Source organism: Larimichthys crocea, chromosome XXIII (assembly GCF_000972845.2).
Source record: "Larimichthys crocea isolate SSNF chromosome XXIII, L_crocea_2.0, whole genome shotgun sequence".
Taxonomy (NCBI): domain Eukaryota; kingdom Metazoa; phylum Chordata; class Actinopteri; family Sciaenidae; genus Larimichthys; species Larimichthys crocea.
The window spans coordinates 11,891,338-11,916,176 of NC_040033.1; the positions used below are offsets into that span (position 1 = coordinate 11,891,338).

Consider the following 24,839-nt stretch of genomic DNA (forward strand, 5'->3'; position numbering starts at 1 on the left):
TTATAATCGAGGGATAGAAGGGTTGATCTCTTCTGTATGTGAGAGCACAGTGAAACTTTTGAGCATATTCACAGCAGACAGAGTGAAGACACCTCAGGGTTTAATACGACATATACCACCAATAAACTCCAGTCAATAAACGCACTGTCACTAAAATAAAGTTTAAATGTGTGGTTGCATGTGTGTGTGTTTGTACCCTCTGATTGTTATGGAGCAACGCCCAAAGTGCAGAAGCTCCCATACAGCGTGTGTCCATCTCTTTACTGTCCAGACAGCATAGCAAAACCTTCATGGCTTTGTCTGCAAGAAAGATATGCACATAATCATTCATGCTAATAAAAAACATTAAAACAGTAATGTATTAGTCTATAAAATGTTAATATTTTAGGTGCAAATAACTGATGAACTACACATAGAATAGCTGAGAAAGTCCCACCGCACTATCATTATCTGGGTCATTTCCTCATACCTAATACCAACATGTGTTTTAACCTATAACATTCAGAAATAATAATAATAGCAATGTGGTCATATCCCTCTACAACACTGATTGAGATCATACTGTATGCAAGGTGCACACAGGAAATGTGATCTTTCCACAGGAAACAAAAAATGCTGCCACATACACCCACCTGGTCCTACGTCTCCCACCTGCAGCTTGCACTGCATGAGGGGGGAACTGATCTGTCGTCTCCGCGACTTCCTTTTCGTTGTTTAGAATCAATCGTCTTCACACACCTGCTGCCTTCTTCAGACTTTCTCAAATCTGAATGTCACTACACAATATACTAAACATAAACTATACTCAGAAATTCTGTCGTGTTTTATTATTTTTTTTTTTAACTTTTTTTTATCTTTCTAACTTTTTGCACGTTTCCTGTGCTCATCCAGCAGACACAGAACTTACATATGGACTTCATTTTCTGGCCATTGAATGAATTTTAGTCCAACAGTCACTCTCTGCTTGTCTCTAGTTTAGTGCTCCTAACTTAAAATACTACTCTTAGACTTGCCAGATGCATGACTTTGTTCACGAGTCACTTGTTTACTTGCTTTACCGCCACAGAGTGGCTACTGTTTTAATATGAAAAGATTTGTGGAACATCAGACAAAAACCACATAGCAAAGCAGCAAAGGAATTTAACTGTTCATTTTCTTTGGGTCAGGCAGTACTGGCAGCTTTTTAAGTTAAAGTTCGACATGTTGGATAATGCACTCATTTGCTTGCTTACCGAGAGATTGAACGAGAAGATCCATACCACTTGTACGTCTGTGTTTTTAGCACCGAGTTGGAGCCAGGAGGTGGTTAGCTTAGCATAAAGACTGGAAGCAGGGAGTGGTTCTCTCACAGCTTCCAGCCGAGTTAACTAATTGCCATCTGGATCCCGCTCGATATTAAAAGCACACACACAAGCGCAGTGCCAATCTTCTTATCTGACTAATATTTCAAACCGTTTAATATCAAATGTTACGATTTTCTTTTGTAGATTCAGACGGAGTGATCGGAGAGCAGCTGGAACGACCAGATGATAAAAATACTATTTCATATATGATATAAGATGATTGAACGGCTGCCAATGCCAGCAATTTGTCTGGACTTATACAGTCACATGCTGTGCTGTCTCTTGCCACACATACTAGTTAATACTGTACTGCAAAAAAACAAACCAGCTTTCTACCATTTCTCTTTTCATATTCTGCTGTTTTAACACTTTCATATCCCTGTATGAGATTCTGAAATTCAGCCACTGTGACCTTTCCCTACCGTTGGCAATGACGTGTGGCTTGTTGGCAGGGCAGAAGCAGAGGTTTTGAAGGGTGAGCAGCGCATGGCGCCGGTGCTGGGCCAGGTCTGCCAACAGTTCCAGGGCTCCGGTCACCCTAAGGATACTCTGCTGGCCGTCCTCCGCGAACGAGACATTGACCAGCAGCTTCAGCCACAGGCCCAGTAGGCAACCAGCAGACGTGGCCTTAAAACCGCCCACCTTCTTGGGCATTGACACCGATGGAAAGGCCTGCAGAAAATTATTCTGAGAAGGACAGCAAAGGAAACATGTGAACACGCGATCAGAAAAAGTAGTGCTGATCCCCAGAAAATATTCCCACAGGGAGCATGGTGTTAAGTGTGATGACACGATTTTGGCTTGATTTTTTAAAATGTCTGTAACGCTGCATATCTCACTTAGGTTATATTTATTTCACTTGTTTTAAAATTAACAGAAACTGTTGGATCGGCTCATCTGTGCAGATTTATTCTAAAACATTCTCATTTAGGGAAAAGGCTGATGCTTATCCAACTCTGACAAAATAACTTGTGTATTACTGTCTTTAACTTTATGCACACTATATCTTTTTCCCACAGAGTTCTGTACAAGTGTGTACCAGGCTTATACCTTGTGCAGAAGGCCTCGGCAGTCACGGGACATGGCAAGGTTAGCCAAGAGAGAGAAGGCGAGCTTCTGGATAGGGCTGTTATCTGGGGCGACCCCTGAGGCCAGCTTCATGACAGAGTGCATCAGAGAGTTGCTAAGGGTGCATTTAGATCCTGGTGCAACACCGGGGCCACCGCCACAAAGAGAACTGCATGCTGAATGGACAAAAAGACACGAGACAACCACAAACACTGTTTTACATCGTGTAAATGACTCTGTGTTGGACTGTAGTTTTGCATGGCAGCTGCGGTAGCCGCTTTTATCAACAAGAAAAGTCCAACACAAACACAGCGCACACTCAGCAATGCTCTCTTCTGCTTCTTGTTGTTGGAACGCTTTGCTTCTTTCTGTTTACCTTAAAGCTAGCTAGCTGTCCAGCCAGCAGCGCCACTAGCCACAAAAATAAAGAGCGACGCGTCGGGCTGCACGGCTGTCCACCCACAAAACCAAAACATCTCTGCACGGCTGCATGCGCAGCTTGCTTTGCTGTTAAAAAAAAAAAAAGAACTGTCTAGCTAAATGTGAAGAGTGGACCTCTTGTGCAAAGACAGAACAAACCGCCACCTTACGATAAAGAAGCAGCTTCTGAGAAAGACAACCAGTCATCTTAAAACAGTGGTCACAATGAATACAGAGTCTTGGAGCAACAAGGTTGACAGCTTAAAAATATTTTAGACTTTAACTCGATGGAAGCGCCCTGACTCATGATGAAAAGCACCGTCTTCTAAATCTGGGAAGTTATTTCGCCTCTGGCTTTGGCTACGATTTATTCTAATACAAGGCCATTCAGAAATGTAAACGCAAATTGATAACGTACAAAAAAAAACTGAAGTGAATAAAATATAGACCTCCTCTGGCACCACATGCACATCAGTATAACTGACACGACTAATTGCCGCAGCTGTAGATTACACACCAAATACAGAAATTAACAAGCTTGACACAGAGAGCGTTGACGAGACATAGTCCGACACTGATTGATGTTGCTTATTGGAGAACATGACAGCTTGTTGGTTATACTAATCCTTGGATGGTAACATACAGCAACAGGCGTATGCTGATGTTAGCCTGAGGTTATCTCAATACCTGTCAAGAAAGCCGGTCTATAACAGAACTGACGTGGGATCTATGCTTCATAATGGTTCTACTTCACTGATGTGAGTCATCGGCGTTCCCCGCCGCTGCTACAAATCTCATTAAGTTTCTTCGCAACCATGTAGTATTGATCCTTCCATAGAAGTATAATAAAAAAAGAAGATTTTTTTTTGTTTGTTTGTGTGAGTAAATTTTGGAAATGCTACAAAAACATCGTCGGAAACGTGTGTGCCACAAATGAGGACGACAATCTGACAATGCAAACAAAGCTGTGGATGAAGGAGGAAGACTGTGAGATGAAACATTCAGTAGAAAACGTAGCAGTCTCAGGGGACAAAATGGTAGCCTGAGGGCGGATGGTGTAATACTAAGCCTGGCTGCGTGCAGCCTGAACACAACCTGCTGTTCGCTTAACCTTTAGGGAAATACTGCGCCCGACTTCACTGATTTCTGTGCGTATGAGGGGTCTAAAGCGAGGGAGTTTAGATCAGAGCAGAAGCGCCCACTCAGGAACAGGTGCCAATCAAACAGAGATGCACATAAAGTCACACACACACACAGAGAAACGTTCATGCACATGAAACTTCCTCTCCTTCCACTGATGAAACTGATTTCCACTGCGCGACTACACCATTCACAGATGCATGCACACACATGCGAACACATCAAAAGGGACCACAAGCTTTCGCTTTCTGATTTACACATACACAATTTCTTCCATTTGCATGATGGAATACCAAGATCTGAGGCAACACAGGGATGCTCTGTGCTCTTCCACATGATCTCCTACCAGTCTGAAACCCGTTGCCATACATACAGGGAGACAGCCATGCAGTCTGATCCCTGGATCCTGACACTGTGCCCATTGTGGCTGGCACGCAAGCAGGCGCTGGTCTTATACAGTGAGACACAATGTTGTTCAGTGCTCACTGGAGAGGACAATGGGGTCCTTAGTGTGAAGTGTGCGTGACTCAAGTCAGATTGCTACCCGCAGACAGAGGCGACGGGCAGGCACGGGCCAGGCACAGTGCCTGCACAAACACATACGACATACAGACAGACGCACGCACACAAACAGACCTGTGGTGCAGTTGGCTGTGTAGACACACAGAAGCTCCAGCGCCGCCTCCATAGCGGGGTCGTCCAACAGGAGCCAAGGCCAAAGAGCATAGAGTGCCAGTGTTAGGCGAGCATCTGTGGCCACCACCTACAGAAAAATACAAAAGATTATACACACACATACACACACACACACACACACACACACACACACACACACACGCCACATACAGGCATGTATATGATTTATACAACAGCACAAACACAGATGGCAGTAATCAACATAAAATGCTTCAATATTTTAAGTGTGCAGGAGAGGGGGGAGAATAATGGCAGGGTGAACACCACAGCAGAGCGTCTCTGGCTTTTTACTTCAAGGTAACCACCGGCGACAGAAAGGCCACTTAGAAAATGAAAACCAGCTAATATGCTCCATAAGTAATGCCATTACAGGGTCTAAGAAGCTAAACTTGCAGAGATGTTAGCAGGACCCTGCACATTTAGGTGAATCTCATTTACAGACGCAGCATTCATGCTCAGAGGTTCCATTAAAAAACGATTAGCAGTGGGGGAATTAAAAAGGGAGACGCGGAGGCTCACTTTGCATTCATCGTTGCGGTAAAGAGCGCTCCGCAGGATCTCCACAGTCAGCTTGACTTCCTTTAAATAGCCTTCTTCCTGATAATACAGAAAAGACAAAACAAAGAGCAATATGTTTAAATGTTGAAAACAACATCTACTGCATCTTTACCGCTGCAGAACAGCACAGGAGACCGACTACAACAGATATTCATAATATTTATCCAAATACTCATTTTATGTTGGATTCAGATTGTTATTATATCCAACAGGCGCACCATGACTGGAAATTTCCAGCCGGTCTCCACTCACCTTTTTGCGGTGAGAAGCCTTGCCGGGTCGGACCGACTCCAGGTGGAGCTGGGAGTGAGTTTGCTTCATTTGCTCCACACAGCTGTCAATTAGACCAGCTCGGGGGAAAAAAAGAGTTATAATAAGATATCCACAATAAATGAATGAGATTTTAAATCTTAGGTTAACGTGAAGAATAGACAACAAGCTAGTGACCCATTTAAATTACTTCAAGTACGTGACGGCCCAACTCTAGCCTGAGGTTTGGGAAATTACCTTTAGCTGCATAGTTTTGAGCTGTGGGACTGCAGGCTAACAGTGTCGTCAGAGCTCTGGCTGTTAGCTTCTTGAAAGGATCCTGAAGGGTCCTCTTCTCAAAACTCTGGCATCAACAGTCAAAGAGGAATATATAATCACACACTCTGCGAAGTAAAGTCTTTATGATCTTGAAACTTTACCACAAGCATATAGTGTATAAAAAACCCATCAGGTAAATCAATTTAATTCCCGCTGTGTACCAAGGACTACACAGACCACCACGTGCTCCACCGCCACCTCCTCTTCCTCCTCCACGTACCTGCAGTAACATTTCACACAGCTGGCTGGCCGAGGGACCATTCACAATGTCAGACAAAGCAGTAGCGTTTGTAGAGTTTGCGGTCGTGACCTCTACACCCAGTCTCTTTGTCTCCTCAGTGAAAACTGTACAGAGAAACCGCAAGGCCACCGTGTGAAGAAGAGGCTCTGCGAGTTTTCCATTCACACACGCTGATAATGTTCCTGCAGACAGAAAAAAAAAGAGTTGGGGAGGCGAATAGCTTTCTTTTAATGAATGACACAACAATACATGCTGAATCACGGCAAGACAAAAAGGCAAATCCATTGTTCATATCCCTCGACAGTGAGATATTTGTCCATGACTGAGGCAGAAGGGACACACTAATCATTTGGATGTGTACGCAGACACCTAGATACCATAAACATATACACACGCAGACATAAATACACGCACAAAGGCTCAGCATTCATATTTTACTGGACTCATCAGATTTCCCTGCTGCGCCATTAATCACAGAGGAAGATGAGTAGGAGGAGTAGAGGTAGTCTAAGGACAGGATGCAATTATCGTATCCTAGCATCTGTTCAGGGAAGTTAATACACTCAGTAATGATGCAATGAACGTGTTAATATGGCAGGGTCTTATTCTGTCCCAGAATTAAAGCTTCACAATCCTGATTATTTAGTGAGTTACTGCAATCAGCGTAATTACCCTCATCATTATTATCAGTCTTTATGATTGTGAAAAAATTGATTTTACAGCCCGATTTCATCATGTATCAAGAGCTCAACTCTTAAACCACAGAGGGCTACTTAAATTAAATAAAAACACCAAGATGTTTCCAATAATCTACTGTTATGAATTCTGAGAAATGACCCATAATAGATGATAATAGAACTCATTTTGTGGCCTAAACCGGAATAATTCATTTTGTCACTTTTACTTACTTTAATGCGCACGCAGAGGCAAACACACAAACGGAGCAGAGTATCTGTGTACCTGCAAATGTCCGCCAGCGTCTCCCCAGCGCAGCAGAGACAGATGGGTACACTGCTGAGCTGTCCCTCCTCACCAGAGTAGCCAGGAGCATAAACACGTCTGCCCAGCACACACAAACCACGGCCTGGGTACCTGCATCTGAAGAGGGAAAGAGTGAGTCACAAATTTTTATGACACGAGACAGCCACACACAGACCACACTGCACAGAGAGTCAGATAAATGTAGAAATAGGGTTTGCATTTGAAGCGTAGTGGACGTTTTTTTTAAAAAAAAGATCAGTAATGATGACATATGTCATAGTGCATAAGGAATATGGAAAGCATTTTGAAATGTTTCTGGACTAACATTACTAACTTTATTTGCAAAAAATAATGACTTTCATTTGAATTTGACATAAGGTTCGGACCTAATCCTTTGGTATCCAGCATGAGCACTGCCACCAGAGTAGTCAACAGATGTTTCAGGAAGTCCATCTGGCCAATCAGCTCCTGGCTCACCACGACACATGACTGCAGCAGTTTGGAGAAGCTGGATAGGAACTGAAGTAGGGTGACGAGCTAAAAAGCCACATTTACACACACACACACACACACACACACACAGGAAGACAGATTAATCACTCGTGCATGCAGACAGACCGCACACATTTACTGAGCAACAGAGTTTAGAGAAAATGGAAATGAACATAAAGTGAGAAGGAGCTAATTTTTCAAGCTGCAAAAACAATGGTGTGCTTTCAGTTTAAGCTTGTTGAGTATTCCACCCACACTAAAAATCTGGAGGTGCCCTCAGACAACCTAGCACTGCACTGAAACTGGTACTGTACTGTACCAACCCACGTTTTTTTTCATAATATAAAAATCTTCAGAACTGTCGATCACAGTGTTCCTCACCTGGCCCTTGATGTCTTCTCTCTCTCCTGGTAGGATGTTGGGTGTCTTCAGCTCAGTCAGACATTTCTCGATGGGCCCAATATCCACCAGACTGAGGAAGAAAAGAAACATGATGGAAACTGTGTGTTTTTGAAATAAAGACGGGATTAGGGGCTACAATTAAATTTAATTATCTACTGAATAAACACATATTATCTTTAATTATGACAAAATATGTTGATTTAATGACTTTTATTTAGTCTGCAAAATGTCTCTGCAACAGGGCACTGATCATTTGTAACACTGCTACTTTTTCCATCAGACTGACGAACACAAATAAGGAATTTAGACTGTTAAAACTGTGAAAGTGCATTGATATTTTAATATTTCCTTAAATATGATTACATGATTAACACATTGTGCCCATGAGGCATGTGACCTCTTACCCGGCCAGCGCCTGGAGGAGCTGGTTGTGTCGGATGGCAGTGAGGGTGAAATCTGGCAGGATGGCCAGCAGGTTAGTCAGCAGGCCGCAGTGGGCCGTCATGAGGTCCGGAGTTACCATGACAACGGGCTCCACTGACGAGGGCTCGCCCTGTCGGGAGTCTTGGGAGGTAACTGAGTTGCTGGTGTCTGTGTCACTCTGGCCTGTGAGAGACATCAATAGACATCTAATAGAGACGCCTATCCAATGGCTCACGCACTGTGTGAATCACGTCTGTCTGGAACTAGAGATGCCGTGACCACATAATCAAAAACATCACACTATGATGGTAAAATACCAGAGAACAATGTTCTACTTCTTATGTTGGATATGGAAGATAGAAACATAAATACACAAATGTGGGGACTGGTTTTAGTTTACAATCATCACTGACCACAATGAGGTTCTAAAGGAAAATAAAGTGAAGGTTTATACGGTATGAAGAACTAAACCATGATGTGTTGCTATTACTGTGAATGCACGTGTGCGCGCACACACACACACACACACACACACACACACACACACACACACACACACACACTCTCTCTGCAGTACCTTGAGCCATCAGTCTGCTGGCAGGAGTATCTTCTGTGATGTTCAATGGGGAGGGACCCTTTGGGGTGTGTGACCCTGAACCTCTAATCTGTAACGGACAACATGAAGATGTGAGGACACACTCGACTGAATACAGCGGTTTATTTCCAATCTTCTGCTGTGTGTGTGTGTGTGTGTATGTGTGTCTGAAGGCGCAAAAGCATTGCTGACCACAGTGCTGGACGTGGAGAGGGAGCTGGAAGGTCTGCTAGAGTTAATAACGGGCGCCTGTGGGTCGCTTCGCCAAAGCCACAGAGAATTCTCAGAATCTAGACAAACATAATGACACATTACACTGGGGGGGAAAAAAAACCCAACAGTGCTTTAGTGCGATCACTTCAGACTTACGTGATCAGATAAAACCTACCCAGTGAATTGCTCTCGCACCTTGGCCCACTGGCGGCGTCAGCACGAGGTTGCAGGTGGAAAGTGTACCTGCCCTGGTAACAATTCGAGGCAGAGAGCGCCACATGTTGGAAGTACTGACAGTGGTAAAGCAGAGCCTGGAGCGCTGGAAGACCCACCAAAGATACACCAGATTCCTCATCATGCACACATGGATGCTGAAAGAGGAGAGAGTTAATGAGGGAGAGATGCAGAGAGATGCACATTAAGTTGTTATAAGACTTCCAATGAGAATTTAGAAGAAGTAGGGCAAAGGGAACAGAGGTTTAAACTCATCTATATTTTCAACATTCAATATTACAGCAAATTCTACTACTATCTACGTTTAGTTGTGGCAGAGATTTAAGACATTTTGTGACCGATTTTTGTTCGTTTTGCTGGTTTATCTATTTCATTTTTCTCTGTATGTCGGTCTTGATAAACTTTTTTCTAAACAACAAGCCATGCTTCTAAAATATAAGATAATATTTTGCTTTTCCCCTCTAATATGCAGCTCCCTTCACAAGTCATGACACTCCAAATTAAAATGCAGTTGGTGTTTTGACCGAGATTTAAACTGAATTATTTTGGATGTGAGTAAAGGCTTGCACCCCAGTACAGTTTCAATTCTAGCAACACCCCTGATCTGAACCCTGCAGGGCTCAACGAAAGGGGAGAGTAATGAATGGGAGGGAGGGATGGAGAGGGGATAGAAACAAAGAAAAACTGAAAGAGAGGGGGAGAGAGTAAACAGTTCATGGTCTATTAATGCGTTTTAAACTGGCTGGCAGGGCTGCTGACCTGCCAGTGGGAGTCCTTTGCCTCCTCTGCGTTGGCAGGCATGGGCATCACCAACAAGTTCTGCAGGATAAATGCAGCCTGGACACAAAAACCAAAACAAAAGCGAGAGAGACAGAGAGAGAGAGAGAGAGAGAGAGAGAGACGTGCACACAGCGGGTCAAGAATGCATCAGCAACAGTGCCATCTACCTGCATTTGGCTGGTAATACATCAAAGTCGAGCCACATTTTCTGCTCACAGATGAAATGAGTTGCATTTCTACCATCGTACCTCTCTGCGGACCATGCTGCTCTCCTGCTGATCCAAAAGGATGTTGAGCAACGTGCCCCACAAACCTCCGCTGATGTTCTGACAGCTGGCACAGAGAGCCTGGCACCCGCTGGGCACCGAGGACAGAGCTGCACCCAAACCCAAACTGGCAAATCTCACCTGACGTGAGGGGCGGGAGCACAGATTTGGGGTGGATGTTTGAGGAGGAAAAAGAGAAATAAGGAACAGAAAGATGCTGTGTAAACATTGATTACTATGTATAGTAATATTAAAAAGGTCCAGTGTGTAAGATATAGGAGCCTCTATTTACAGAATATAGCAGATATACATAACTATATTTTCATTAGTGTATAATAACCTGAAGGTAAGAATTTATTTGTTTTTATTACCTTAGAATTAGCCTTTTATATCAACATACACAGGAACCTCTTCTACCCAGCCCAGAACAGACAAACTACACAATGGCCTTTTGTATTTTTCATGACCAACATAGTTTCTCCTTCACACTAAGGAAGAGAGAGTGAGGCGAGGGTTGCAATCAGCAACTGGATTACTTGACTGCACAAAATCCTACACACTGTGCTGACTAGCACTGAAATTGATGATGGCAAAGACTCTGAGTCTACCTTGTCAAGGGAGCCTCTTAGACTGACATGTATAGGAACTTATTTTTAGAGACAGATGGAAAATTTGGTGCGACTAGCTGTCATTTGCTTCCTTTTGTCTGTGAGTTGTTGCGTAACTCTTATGGGTTTCATTTTGTCCCAAAAGTCAAGCATCTAGAAACGTCAGTCTTTGACAGAAGGGGTTTATGGTGTGTGAGCTGAAGACTGAATAATGAACAGCTAAATACTGAAGACAGGAGTGACATGTACTATATATAGTTTACAGATGCTGTATTGGATTTAAACTATCATTCATTTAAAGAAAATGGGGAAACTGGAGACCGTCCGTACCTCTTGATCTCTGTCCACCCATAGTGGGATGAGCCAGGCCAAACCAAGCTGAGAGGCACTACCCTCGTCAGCAGCCGCCTCGTTCCCCAAAAACCACTGGGATATGAAGTCCTGATGCAGACAGAAGTAGAAAGACGTGTTTTCAGTTGCATTTGAAAATGTTTTAACACGGCAGCCTCACAGCAGTATAAAAATGTCGACACTTGCCTTGTCCTTGCTCTCTGCCATCATCTCATGGGACAGGTGAAGCAAAGAGATAACAGCATTCTTGGTCACACCTTTCCCCATGAACGACAGAGAGTTGCCTCCCCACTCTACATAAAATGAGGAGACCACCTGTGTAGAGGGCACAGATAAAACTGAATGTTAAGTTGAACTGCTGTGGAACTGTGATTTATTGTCTCCGTCCAGATTTATCATCCTGCAAAGACATAACCGGCAGAAAAGCGGGTTATTAAGTAGTTGTGTTATCACACAGGAGGCAAAGATGACTGAACAAAGAGTGTTTCTGAGTTAGTGATCACTGTATGCTTGTCATGCAACTCACTGCATCCTAAGCTAAATACAGCTGAGACTAATTATTTTGCTTTGATGTGCCATCAGGATGTGGGACTGCACTGAAGAGCAGATGAGCACAGCCCAAGGTCTGCTGAGCTTTAGGGCCCTACAGTGCCAGGAGTATCGGGTGAGAGGTTGGGTCAGAGCAGTTGGAGAAGACAGGGGGTGAAAGAGTGAGGTATCTGTCTGTCTATCAGGGAGATGGAAGTAGCCGCCAGAGATCTTGACTGAGAAAGGAAATTAACCTTCAGTCTTCACCTAATTTTAATTCATATCCATGGAAGATGCACATTAAAACAATCCAAATGAAGGCTAGGTATTGTGTAAACATAGTGTATTCCACAGGGGTCTTCATTCACAATCAAAAAAATAAAAGTTTGGACACCTCTGTGCTGAGGACTGCTGCACAAGCTGGTCCACACTGTGTTACACTATTGTTTTATGGACTGTTGAACAGCTGAACAGATGGAATAAGCAAGGTTGATTAATCTCATCAGTATCTTCACAGTGTGGCATATCTAATCAATGAGATTTTTTTTTTACCTATTGCAATTCATGTCCCGTAACCATATCCTGCTTAATTTTAATTAATTCCTCAGAAAGTACTGTGCTTTGCCTTTTCTCCTGTTCTGTAGGCAGTCTTAGCTCTGATGAGCGGTGTAGGAGGCTCGCATATGCCCGTGCAACACATGAACATATGTGCACATGCTAAGCACAGAGCTTCACACACATGTCGCATACAAAACACACACACACGTGCGCGCGCACAAAACACTCACCTCTAATAGCCCGCTGAGATATTTGGAGCAGAGGGGGGTGGGCTCCAGATCAGGGCACTGGGAGCTCCAGCCAGGCTGGGCAGTCAGGCTGACCATGCCCTGCAGTGTCCTCTCCAGGCTGGGAAGGCCATAGAAACGAGGAGCGTCAGACACCCGCAGGCTCTGAAGCAAACGGACTGCCAGCTGGCTCTTGAAGGGCCCTGCTAATGCCAGACACAGCCTGGACAGACAGGAAAGGACAGTGAGTGAGAAAGAGCGAGAAACGAGCAAAGCAGACAGAGAGGAGGGGGAGGCGAGAGGGAGGAAAGAAAAGACAGTGAGACAAAAATATTGACAAATACCACATCAATTCTTTATCAGAAGCCTGTGGCCATGTTTGGCATTCATTTTCATGTTTCATTTTCATGTTTCATTTTCATGTTTCATTCTCATGGCAAAGCTAGCACGATTTCCAACACAGTGATAAACAGTGGAAGAACAGTATTACATGAGAGTGCACTCACCTTTCCCGTACAAGAACAGAAGAATAACTGCAGCTCTTTCATTTATTTTTGATTAAGAATTCATTAGGAAAAGATTGTGGCATATTGCTAGCAGAAACAAACAAGTCTTGGAAGGTCAACTGCACCTCTGTGGCCCTGAGCTGTGTATCAACTGGAGTTGATGTAGAACTGACTGCTTTACTGTATGTTTGATAAGCAAAGTCTACTACTTAAATGAAATTATCTTTCAAAATTAGAAACAACTTATGACACAATTGTTCTATTTAAAACTTTTATGAATTATATTTAAACAGCAAGAAAACACACAGATCTAAAAAGCGAAGGACTGTGTCCGTCTGTCTGTCTTTTTGTGTGAAATCATCTAACCTGTCCGTGGTGTGTGTCAGTCGGAGGAGCAAGAGGTTAAAGAAGCTGGTGAGTTCTCTCTGCAGTCTCTGGCTGACATGGTTCTTCAGTTCTTCTGGTTCTCCTGGGCTCTGAGTTGAGGTCTGGGTCTCCACGCCGAGCAGCAAATTAAGAAGGGACTCTGTCTCCTGGATGATTGACAGATGAATTGACAATTTCTTAATTGGTTTGTTTTGAATTTTATGAAATTGTTTTGAACTAAAATCAAATTTTAATGTGATAACGTGTCTTAGCTTTCTTTATTTTTAATGTTTGCTCTGACAACTTCTTATACTCATACACAGCTTAAAGAAGCATTAAGTTGTTCAGAAGGATGATTCACTTTAGTGGATTATGGAGCATTAACAGGAAAACTAAATCCATCTGCAGGCCTTTCTAAATTCAAACAAACTGACCCATGTGAGGGAGATGTAGTTGATGCTGACAGGTGGATTTGAGCATGCACCTGCTTCTTGACACCACCCATCATTCCCTGCAAAATTCAGATCTAGGTGTGCCAAACATGCAAAATGTCTCATTGAGCAGTGCACATAGAGTAGATAGTTAATGCAAGAGCAGGGAGTGACAGATGTTCCTGAAACAGCTCAGTAATTACAGAAAAGTCGGAGCAGAGCAGAGCTGCTCACCCCTACCAGGCATTCAATCTGAGTCTGCTTTAGCTGCCAAGGGAGGGCTTATTGTTTACACACACATTAATGAGAAAGCCAAGGTGAGACTGATTAAATCCTAAAAGTAGCTCTCCTCTAAAACACTGTGGTTATTCTTTTCCTCGGGCAAAAATATGACTCCAACTTTGTGTTAAGAGCTCAGGAAATAATCTCTGCTGCAGGTCTGCGGTGGTTCGCTGTGATAGTATTTTTCCGTCGTTATGAGAGAGTAATATGTTAGGCTTGACTGACGGTGTGTGATTTATTTATGCTTTGATTACAGGTATATAACCCTCTGTGTTTGTGAGGAGAGGCCCTAACCAGATTACTAGCTAACAGAGACATACACACACTTGTTTTACAAGCACACAAACACACACACACACACACACACACACACACACACACACACACACACACACTCACACTCACACACACTCACACTCACACACACACACACACACACACACACAAGCTACACACAGTAGTACTTAAAGGCAAAATCTTACAGGGCTATAATTGAGGTTTTATTTTGCTGCTTGTCCATAAAGTGTAAATAAAGTGTAAATTGTACCTGGTTGAGAAGTAACTCCAGCATCCAGCGCAGGTCCTTATCCTCTGGGTCAGATTCAGACTCACTGTGCATCTGTTTGAAGTAGGCATTCAAAAATGCAACAATGCCCACTAGCAACCTCTCGTCCTCCACACAGGCTGGACGCACCTGGAGAAACCTGCAGGGACGAAGAGACGGAGACCAAACGAGAGGAAGAAAAAGGAAGGTAGTCAGTGATAATCTAAAAGTCATTATTTGTCTAATTGGTAAAGTAAAAAGATCATTGTACACTGGATATATTAATTATTAGACATATTTATATTTGGCAGAGGGGTGGTGATAAACTGAATTTTTAGGTTTAGCTTTAGCATTAGAGAGGAGTGAGAGGAAGCAAAGAGATTTCTAAAAATAAGAATTGTAATAAATAAAGATATTTTCCCCCGACGAAGAGGAGGTGTTTTAAAAGAAATCAGTAAAACTTAAAAAAAAATAAATAAATAAATAAAATAAGTATGATTGATGCCAAGCAGAAAAACAAAACAAACTTGCTCCAACTTTTTATCAAAAGATATCATAAGTTTGTCACACTACCTCAGGGAAGCTTGGCTATTAATTCATGTCAATTCTTCAAAATAAGACAAAAAGATGAAGACATACTGTGCTCACTGAGCCATGGAAAAACATTTAGTTCACAGTGAGTAGTGTTTTGTTCGACAGCAGCAGTAATACTAATGGTATACTACACGGAAATGTCAAAAAACCCTTGCATAATTTGCTTAATTCATAAACTTTAAAGACATATTTACTGACTTGGTTATTAGCATGTGAACCTAATGACACAAATCTGCACTGTACCTGGTCACTGCTGTCTGCCAGCTGAGGGAGTGAAGGGTGTCTCTGCAGCTGTGGGTAGGGATGTGAGGGAGGGCCAGTCTGTCAATTAGTAAATAGAGGCTGAGCCTGGAGAGGGCAGAGGTCACTGAACTATGTCCTGATGCCGTGACGATGGCCTGGATGCAGTCCTGCAGCGCGGCGGGAAGGTGCGCCGCCCGCAGTGACAGAATCTGTGCTTCTGACAGCTTTAAGTCCGGGTGAAATCTGCAGAAAACCAAATGCAAATGGTTGAAAATAAATAAATTTGAAATCAGATTACATGACTACTGATGTGCTGAGGAGTGTGTTGTATAAGTAGCATCCTCAGAAGCATACTAATGACTGCATTAACAAACATATTTGATCACCAATCTGGAGGGATGAGACATTTATGAGTCATCCAAAGAGAAATGTTTTCTGAGAATTACTTGCATCCGAATCAAGCAGGAGCAGTGGCTGACGACATACTAGCAATACTCAAGAAAACTGTCAAAACAATATGTGACAAGAAAGGTTTTGTCATGTTTTTTGTAACTGATTTTGTAACTTTATAATAAGACACAACTATATCCGCAAAGGTCCAAAGATACCTCTGAATTTTCATTGACTAATCCATCTTAAACAAGTACTCTTCTCCCAATCATAACACACCGTATGAAATTTAGTTTCTGCTGGATTGATCCATCTATGGTGTGCTTTAAACGTCTTTGCTGTAATCAAGCTGGTTAAAACTGCGTGAGAGACATTCTCATCTGTCTGAATTAGGTCACATTAGAAGCAAATGAAGACAGATGAAACACAAGATGCCAAGCCCCTGAAACCAATTCTTTACTGCAATTCTCCGCTACAGAAAACATTGTGTAAGCGTGATGTGTAGCAGGATTAAAACTTCCTGCTGTGGAAGTTCTGGTCAGTTTACCCAAAATCCAAAATCATAATATCGCACTGCATTATCTTGCAAAACAAGACACTTTAACAGATAAATAAATGTACCATATAGGAACAAATAACTTCTTCAGTGAAGTACAACTTACTTTCTCTTCATTTTTGCCATCACATTTTAAACACAAGAACAAATTACAAGAGACTCGAGTAATAATTTATGACCATGCTGGATACTGAATGTGCTGGAATAAGCAACGATAACGTTACTTACTCTTGAACATCAGTCGAGATGCCGTGCAGCTCCTCGAGGAAGTCGTCTATCCCGGAATGCCATGCAGTGTTCCAGGCCACCTGCAGGGCTTGACGGGCGGGTGCCAGGTTCAGGAGGTCAGAGGAAGGCGGCAGGACGCAGCAGTAAGGGCTGACTGCGTGATGAGACGCTGCCTGGAATGGGATGTTGTACCTGGGAGAAGATTTAGGAAATATTACTTGTGAAGTGCGGTTGGGCGAGAACTTTAAAAGAAACCATAACCCAAGTAGAATATTAACTGTTTGCAGATCAGTTTACCTGCGTATTACTGACAGCGGTAGGGAGAACGGCACGAGGATTACATCGGTGTTAGGTTTGTCTGACCTGATGTGACACAAAAAAAAAACAGGTAGTTCAACAAAATGTTGACTGGATGCAGGTTTATTTTGGAGGTAAGGAAAGTTTAAAGAGAGGCAAAATAAACTCACCATATTTCAATGCTGGCAATCTCATCAAATAACAGTAAACACATCAAGATGGCAATCTCACTTCCATTGCCTTTGTTATCCTTCAATATCAAGGATGCTATGGAAGACACAACATGGACAATTTACATAATAACCACATCCTGAACCATATCACTCAACCTCATGAATATATTTATAAGAATTTTGAATTCTAAATTCCATTAGAGGGACAAACTTTAAAATCAAAGTTTGGAAAGATCTAGTGAGACCGACACATCAGGCTTTACTTACAATACATGACAGCTCGGAAATTTGGCATTTGAAGTGTCTTAAACTGAGTTATGCAAATTTATAATTTTTTCATAAAACCTCTCAATAACTACTAAAAGTATATTTCTGTCCAAATCAGACTGTGCAGTAACAATCTACAAATATACAGGCAGCCACAATCAAGATGTTATCATTCAAATTAACTGAATTTAATGAATTTCTGATAATTGAGCTACGAATTATGCAACAAAAATACAAAAGCAACTGCAGACAGAGCTCTGAACAATGTGCTGGCGTGAAGCTGAGCTCCACAGCAACAAGTTGCATCATACTAATATGACACTTACTGCAGTGTGACAACATGGTTAAAAGCTATGCATCAACGGGTGACTTGTCATCTTTTTTTTTTTTTTTTTTGAGAATGTGCCCCCAGGCTACACAACACAACGCGTATAGCTGTTACTTAATGAGTTGTCTTGTGAACATACCCCTGAGCAGTGTGATGAGCAGGAGGTTGCGCTGTGCCAGGCTGTGCCTCAGAGATGGATCTGCATACACCAGCTTCCTCAGGATACATACACAAGGCTCCAGCAGGCAATCTAAGCTCTGGGGAGAAACAGCAACACACGCACTCAGTGTTTAATTGCAGGGAAAACACAAACACACATACTCTCTTTTTTGTCTCCTCCTGCTTGTGTCTCCCAGAACAAATGCACAGTCTCTTTATGGTCTCCTCACATAAGCTAAACCCAAATGCTGTGAAAGTACAGGTCGCAGGCAATGCACGGATGGGACAAATACGACCTGCAGGAATTCCTCTTATACACACTTGTTAACTGAGACAAGTTATTGTCTGTGGCCGTGTTCCTTCACCTCCATGCAGCCAAGCATGCTGGACGATTAGCCCTGTTTGCAGCTTCTGATTCAAGGACTGGGAAAGATCTGCAGACTGAGGTAACTGGGAGGCAAAAATCACTGCTGACTAGGGCCTGTCCAACACTATTAACACAGGCCATTTCATCCTTCCATCATGCACGCCTCAGTGGGTTTTCCTCCACATCCGCTGGCAACACATGTACTCACATGAACACGTATAAGTGAGGATGTCTACACAAATGCGAGCACACAGAGCTGCACTTGTAAGATGCTGGGCTTGTTTTATTTGACTTTCAACTGCAATTCATTCAGAACACATCTATTTATCATTTTGCCAAAGCAAGTTTGTTTTTACCTTGTCGCCATTTACGCTCTCCACGATGGAAGAAATGACTTTGTCTGTTATTCCGAGGTTCTTCAGCACTGGGTGCATTGTCGTGTCTGCGGGGAAGTAGGAAAACAATTCGATATACTGACAATAAAGATTTACATAATCTTCAACTATTTGCTTTTTCGTGCTTGTCTAAAACATATGGTGGTGGCAAGTCACAAACTCTGCTGCGTTCCCTCACAAGGGGAGAGCTCTCACTCATCACAAACTTTTAAAGTTCTTTTTATCAAGGGCATACGTAACTCTGTTTTCATTCTAACCCTCTTTTTGTGTGGCAGATAATTCAGACTTTTTCACTATGGAATATTAAACTCAATATCATCCTCCAATCAACTATTAGAAGAATGTGAATTATTTGCAACTGTGTGTACTGCTCGTACACACCGCAGCAATGCTCTCCCCTTACGGAAGTTGAATGGAACAATGAAAAGTAGAGGAAGGAATAACAAGAAGCCCAAAGTCTAAAAGTGAGTTTGCCATTAAAATACGCCCCTACACAAAAGCACTCTGATCTGAAAAGACTTGGCGTGTAAGAGGAAGAGAAAGACTTAAATGGTGGTTTAGAAGTATTAGCCTGACAGAGCTGATATTCAGCACAGAAATGTATTAAGAGCAACACAAACCAGGAGTTTTTATCTTCTACAAACAACTCACCTTGTAGCACTACAGACAGCTGCTCTGCCGCCGATCTTCTCAGGGAGATGTCAACAGCGTCTGAGGACAGGATACAAAACAGCTTCTCCACCGACTCCACCTAGCCACCATTTAATTCAGTAAGCGCGTATATGCTGCTATCTAAGTGTGTTATTCTTTCTGTGTGTGCGGATTTATACCTTAAGGACAGACTTGTTGCTGGTGTCCAGAGTGATGTCTAATGGGTTTCTGAGGCAGTAGAGATTGGGGAATGAGGAGCTCACTGCTTGATCCAGGTCTGGTCTGGCTGTGTTCGCATCATTATCGCTGGTTATGTGGGGCAGGATTTGTTGCACTGCTGCTATTCTCACACTGTTAATCATGAGCAGAATTTATGCAAAACTTGGAATGAAATATTTTATTCAAAAATCACACAGTTTTACGCAGATTAAACGCTACATGAAACAGCTCTAAGAAAGATTCCTTGGTGCCCTGGAGTAATAATACAGGGTTAAATAAGTGTTGCTTGTGTTTGTTTGTTTTTTTATTTTTCCAAATGGTGATTGGTTGTCAGAAAATGGCAAGCATGGCAGACAAATCTATTAGGTGTTGCCAAAATTTACCAGGGCCCGTCTCCTGGCCAGTGTTAATTTCCATCTCCATCAATATTCATAGACTGGGACTGGATAGCTGTTTTACATGGGCCTCACAGAGCATTTAGATGACTTGATGAGCACATCAGCTGACAGCAACAGACAGAGGTAATATTTCCATCACATTACATGTTGTAGAGCAGAATATTTAAAAACTCTCTGGAGTTTGTCTGGTTTGACAAAAAAAAACAAAAAAAAAAAACCTGAGACCCAGCGTCAAGCAACTTCACCCTGCACACCATCATAGACGTATACACAAACACGCACTCTGATATATGCACACACATCTGGGCAGCGAGACACAAATACAAACACTGACAAAAGAAAGACCCAGAGCTCAGACTCACGTGGGCTGTTTAGTGAAAAGGAGTCGGAGCGCTGCTTTTAGCTTGGCTGTGGATGTAAACACGACGTCTCTTGCCACGTCCGACATGTCACTTATCAGCAGGACACAGTTTCCCAGTGACTCTTCAGTGCTGGCGTAACCCTGCCACACACACACACACACACACGCACACACAATTCTTAGACTGCCTTGGCAGACAATGGAGTGAACAAGGGGGAATTCCAGCTAAGCAACAAACAGTAAATAAAATATGCATCGCTTTGATTACGGCTGGTTTCATTTCATCTCTTGTTGACATGGTGGGCCCATCTCTGAATGGCCTCCTTGAATTAAATCACACTTGACAGCCTAGTCAAAATCTCATGTATATTCATGAAGAATTTCCCGGCTTTCTGTTGCCTGAAACTGAACAATTAATAAAAGCTTGTGGGTTTTTTTCCGCCTGAAAAGGAAACAATATCGCACAGAATATGTAAATGAGAGAATAACTAAATTTCTCTCACTGGCAGCTCAATATGCAGTGTTTTGTGGTCCAAGAGTGCTAAAATTGCACTTTTGATCATAGCTGTTTTGATTGTAGAGAACGTACACCACTTCCCCCTCCCGTTCCATAAATATTACATAATAAGTTCCAAACATGATGCCGCTTTAGGAGCTCTGCGGTACAAATACAACACAGCCTCCACAGAGAGCACAGCACCTGTAATATGGGCATGACCGGGTAAAGTGCCTCATTGAATCTGTCCCAGGTTGATGCTGTCATCATCAATCGTCCCTTGAGCAGGAATAGCAGCATATCCTTGGCAGCAACATTCACCTATAGATCACAGGTAAACTGCTGAGTTCACAAAGGCACCACTGATAAAACATTTACAAGCAAGCACTGTAAGTGGCAGACTTTTAAACGGATAAATGACACGACACCGGTGGACCATGACAGTTTAACACAGGCTTAAAGTAAAAACGCATACAACACACAGAAATCCCTGTAATTGGTACCGGTGTTGATGATATTTAATCCATGTAACCCTGACATGAACTAACATATTAAAAAAAGTGCCAGAATGACCTCACTCAGAAGGTTTAAATTGATTCTAACATAAGTACACACATGTGTTTGCTTACCTTCACTGCAGAATCCTGGAGTCCAAAAGCGCTTATTTCATAGAGCACTCTGTGGTGGAGAAGGAAGTTGACTCCATCGCACGCTCCTGGTTCCTGTCGTGACACATTCTGGATGCCAAGGCAGTCCTAGGGGTGTGTGTAATCACACCAAAGCACGTCATAAATTACCGCTATCCTCTCGCTTGTGCCCGCATACAAGAGCTCCAATTCACTTTAAATGTAGGCATGTACTCTAGACAGCGGTTAGTAAAACTGAAAAGGAAGACTGATTTCAAATGTCAAGTGGGTCTTTAATAGCGTACTGTCAAAGATCTGCACTTCATCCATCTTCATTCGACTTATTTACATATGGGTGCCCCACCAAACAGACCCACATTATGATTTAGTAGCCATAATTTTAGCCATGAACCCGCACGCTCTCATTTAAACACTGACTGTCTGTAGGAGATGGCTTGCTCTGACCTTGACCAGGTTTAAAGAATGTTCGTATGTTTCCGTCCTGACAGCTAATAAGGGATGGGACAGCAGCTTGAGGAGGAGTTTCTGGCTTTCTGTCTGGAGGAATGGACTGGGCTGATCAAACTTCCACCTGATGGACAAGCAACCAAAAACAGTTCAAGTTAGCATAAAAAAAAAAAACTTGCAGCAGTATAAGCGACTGACTTCACATGGCAAGAAAGAATGGTCTTTATCACACAGATACATACAGATAGGAGCAGATGTGAACACATTCCTTGACAATGGGTAAATGCTGGTGAAACGGGAGGCCGTCTATGGCTTGATCTGCCAGCTCCAGTAACTCCAACCAGTTCTTTTCTCCCTTAAAGAATGAAATATATCAGTGAATGAACAGAAACATGCAGATATGAGTAACAGGCTAAATATATAGGTTGTATATGTGTAAAAAAAACTATACTGCAGAGCTACTATTGGCTGTGTTTATGTGACAAGCAGCTCATACCTCAGCGTGTGCTTCCTTGAGAAAGTTGCAAGTGGATTCCATCCAAAGGGCAGCACGGATCACCCTCCTGTAGAGATCATGGCTGTCTGAGTTCACCTGCTCCAAATAGGCCACTGCTGTCTCTTGCATGCTGGGTAATAAACCTCCCAATGACGTGTCCAAGCATAGGTGGAAAATGGCTGTTGCTGTGCTTTCTGGGAGATTCTCACAAGCCTGTGCGAGGTTAAAGAAACCTTCATTTTCTACCACTTCTGGTAATGTGATTACAGAAAACCCATGAAGAAAGCACTGTGGATTTCGTCACACGAGCAGGTAACGCACCTTCTCGGGAGGGACGATGGTCTGTAGAAGTTTAATGGTGAATATAGCGGTGCCTGTGTAAGCCATTCTGTGATGAACCTGAGAGCTGTGGGGAATGTCTGCTAAATAGCTCTCATGGTAGCTCAGGATATCCCCCAGTAGTTCCATACAGGCTTGTAGCTTCTCCTTCTGAAATACACACACACACAGAAATGTAGACAAAAGCACACAAGCGACACAAACACAGCAACACGCACGTTCACAGACGCACGCACACGCCGACGCACAACCACTGGCTGTGAGCCAAAAGAAAAATTGTTCGTTCCAGGGGTTAGGAATTGAATGTAATCAGATTTCAGGGTTATTTTGGGACGAGATACAGATCCGCCCTATCTCAGTATGAATAAATTGGACCAATCTATTCTCAGCCACTTTGTTCTGGGAGTGGAAATGAAACAGTAGAAGCTACGCACCAGCAGAGGGCAGTAGATGCCCTGTGCATTTGCCGTGGCTGGCATGAACAGTTCGGCCCATTCCCATAGGAAAAACCTAGAGGTCTGGCACACAAAAGCTGCTTTCCACATAAAGATGACAAAACAGTTCTCAGGCTGCGAGGCTCTGGGCATGTATTAAACAGCAGAGGGCCAGAGGGGCCTGGGCTTGACAAGTGTATAGGGAACATACCCTTTAAACAGTCACAAGGAAAACAAATGAATCTGCATGGTCAAAAAAAAAAACAAAAAAAAAAAAAACACTTTAACACAATGCATTGTATAGACTTAATACACATAATAAATGAAGACATTTACTAACCCAACAATTGAGTGCATGGCTGAACCCAGGGGTACAGAGACGAAGGCTCTTTGTAACCAGCAGAAACCCTTTGTAACCTTATATAATTCATTCAGCTCAATCACATGCCTACAGTTCTCCTTGACAGTTGAGTACCGTATGCTCGTGTGTCTGTGGCAAATTGTCTGGTGGCCAACCCAGTTCCCCCCTTTCTCACTGAAGTGTATCCATTCATCTACATAAGAGGCTGTCATGAGTCGTGTTTTGACTTGCCAGCTCCATCCCCACCAGGCTGCGATCGTCCCAGACCAGCTCACAAACGCTGTCCCCGAGCAGGAGGACGGCGTCGCACAGCAGCTCCAGAACACGGTGGAACACATGCAGACCCTCTGAGAAAGATGAGAGGGAGAGAGAAACAGAGCGAGAGCAAGGAGAGATTTTTTTTTTTTTTTTTCTTGACAAGATGAAATGATGATAGAATACAGTCAATGTAGTGAAACAGGTGAGGGGATATTTGCAATATCTGATCTTTACTCAAGCAAAAAACAGATGGTGATGCTTGATTAATATATATTCTAATAATTACTATATTCTCCCATTCCTGTTTGCCTAATGACTCCTACCCGTCTTGAGCAGCGGTATGGCATGTTCCATGGTGGCAACAGTGAACTGAGCCAAAGTGAGCTGCTGTAACTGCAGCTCCAGGACATCTTCTACCCCGATGTCAGGAAGTGCCAAATGGGTTACATCTGCGGGTGACTGGGGCGTCTGCCTGGGTGCCTGGGCCGCTGCTCCACCTCTGTGCGAGCTGCCACTGCATGAATCACAGACAAGGAGAGGGAGACAACTGTAAACGCATGATCTGTACTCGGGCCGCTCAAATATGAGGAGTGACGTATCAGCTGTATAGGGATAAACTGAATATGCTATCAGAGAAACTGATTTTTTTAACAGCCGCTAGAGGGCTCCTGGTGTTATTTATATTTAAGAAGAAGAAGAAAATCCCACAGTCTTTCTCACGTCATTTTATTTTCATGGGCGGGTTGCCTGTGTCACTACCAATTTTGTTATTATCAAAGCCACTAAAAAGATCCCACTGTGCACAAATTTCTAAAAAGTAGCTCTCATGTTACGTGTAAGGTCTGATGAACAGAACTGACAAGAGTGCTGAATCATATCAAAAAGTTATTTCTC

The 24,839-nt window shown here is 42.9% G+C and overlaps 1 protein-coding gene across 2 annotated transcripts in view; it reads right to left on the bottom strand.

Moving 5' to 3' along the window:
- Window positions 1-24,839, bottom strand: part of rttn (rotatin) — a 31,167-nt gene that overhangs the window by 417 nt on the left and 5,911 nt on the right. The window contains exons 9-47 of one of the 2 annotated variants that reach the window (XM_027274276.1): window positions 24,269-24,459; window positions 23,919-24,034; window positions 22,875-23,042; window positions 22,554-22,766; window positions 22,300-22,412; window positions 22,055-22,181; window positions 21,593-21,718; window positions 21,168-21,284; window positions 20,469-20,608; window positions 19,669-19,840; window positions 19,490-19,589; window positions 18,800-18,885; window positions 18,057-18,174; window positions 17,320-17,416; window positions 17,150-17,215; window positions 16,853-17,044; window positions 15,679-15,921; window positions 14,845-15,001; window positions 13,585-13,751; window positions 12,716-12,935; window positions 11,586-11,714; window positions 11,379-11,489; window positions 10,423-10,581; window positions 10,154-10,231; window positions 9,336-9,531; window positions 9,140-9,237; window positions 8,930-9,017; window positions 8,334-8,535; window positions 7,909-7,999; window positions 7,422-7,572; window positions 7,015-7,152; window positions 6,034-6,236; window positions 5,733-5,838; window positions 5,478-5,572; window positions 5,187-5,264; window positions 4,608-4,734; window positions 2,394-2,587; window positions 1,766-2,030; window positions 197-300 (exon numbers count right to left, since the gene is read on the bottom strand). In XM_027274276.1, the coding sequence (XP_027130077.1) occupies window positions 197-300; window positions 1,766-2,030; window positions 2,394-2,587; window positions 4,608-4,734; window positions 5,187-5,264; window positions 5,478-5,572; window positions 5,733-5,838; window positions 6,034-6,236; window positions 7,015-7,152; window positions 7,422-7,572; window positions 7,909-7,999; window positions 8,334-8,535; window positions 8,930-9,017; window positions 9,140-9,237; window positions 9,336-9,531; window positions 10,154-10,231; window positions 10,423-10,581; window positions 11,379-11,489; window positions 11,586-11,714; window positions 12,716-12,935; window positions 13,585-13,751; window positions 14,845-15,001; window positions 15,679-15,921; window positions 16,853-17,044; window positions 17,150-17,215; window positions 17,320-17,416; window positions 18,057-18,174; window positions 18,800-18,885; window positions 19,490-19,589; window positions 19,669-19,840; window positions 20,469-20,608; window positions 21,168-21,284; window positions 21,593-21,718; window positions 22,055-22,181; window positions 22,300-22,412; window positions 22,554-22,766; window positions 22,875-23,042; window positions 23,919-24,034; window positions 24,269-24,459 (5,542 nt within the window). Of the gene's footprint in view, window positions 1-196; window positions 301-1,765; window positions 2,031-2,393; window positions 2,588-4,607; window positions 4,735-5,186; window positions 5,265-5,477; window positions 5,576-5,732; window positions 5,839-6,033; window positions 6,237-7,014; window positions 7,153-7,421; window positions 7,573-7,908; window positions 8,000-8,333; window positions 8,536-8,929; window positions 9,018-9,139; window positions 9,238-9,335; window positions 9,532-10,153; window positions 10,232-10,422; window positions 10,582-11,378; window positions 11,490-11,585; window positions 11,715-12,715; window positions 12,936-13,584; window positions 13,752-14,844; window positions 15,002-15,678; window positions 15,922-16,852; window positions 17,045-17,149; window positions 17,216-17,319; window positions 17,417-18,056; window positions 18,175-18,799; window positions 18,886-19,489; window positions 19,590-19,668; window positions 19,841-20,468; window positions 20,609-21,167; window positions 21,285-21,592; window positions 21,719-22,054; window positions 22,182-22,299; window positions 22,413-22,553; window positions 22,767-22,874; window positions 23,043-23,918; window positions 24,035-24,268; window positions 24,460-24,839 lie in introns of both variants that reach the window. The other variant, XM_019276537.2, reaches the window with a different exon arrangement.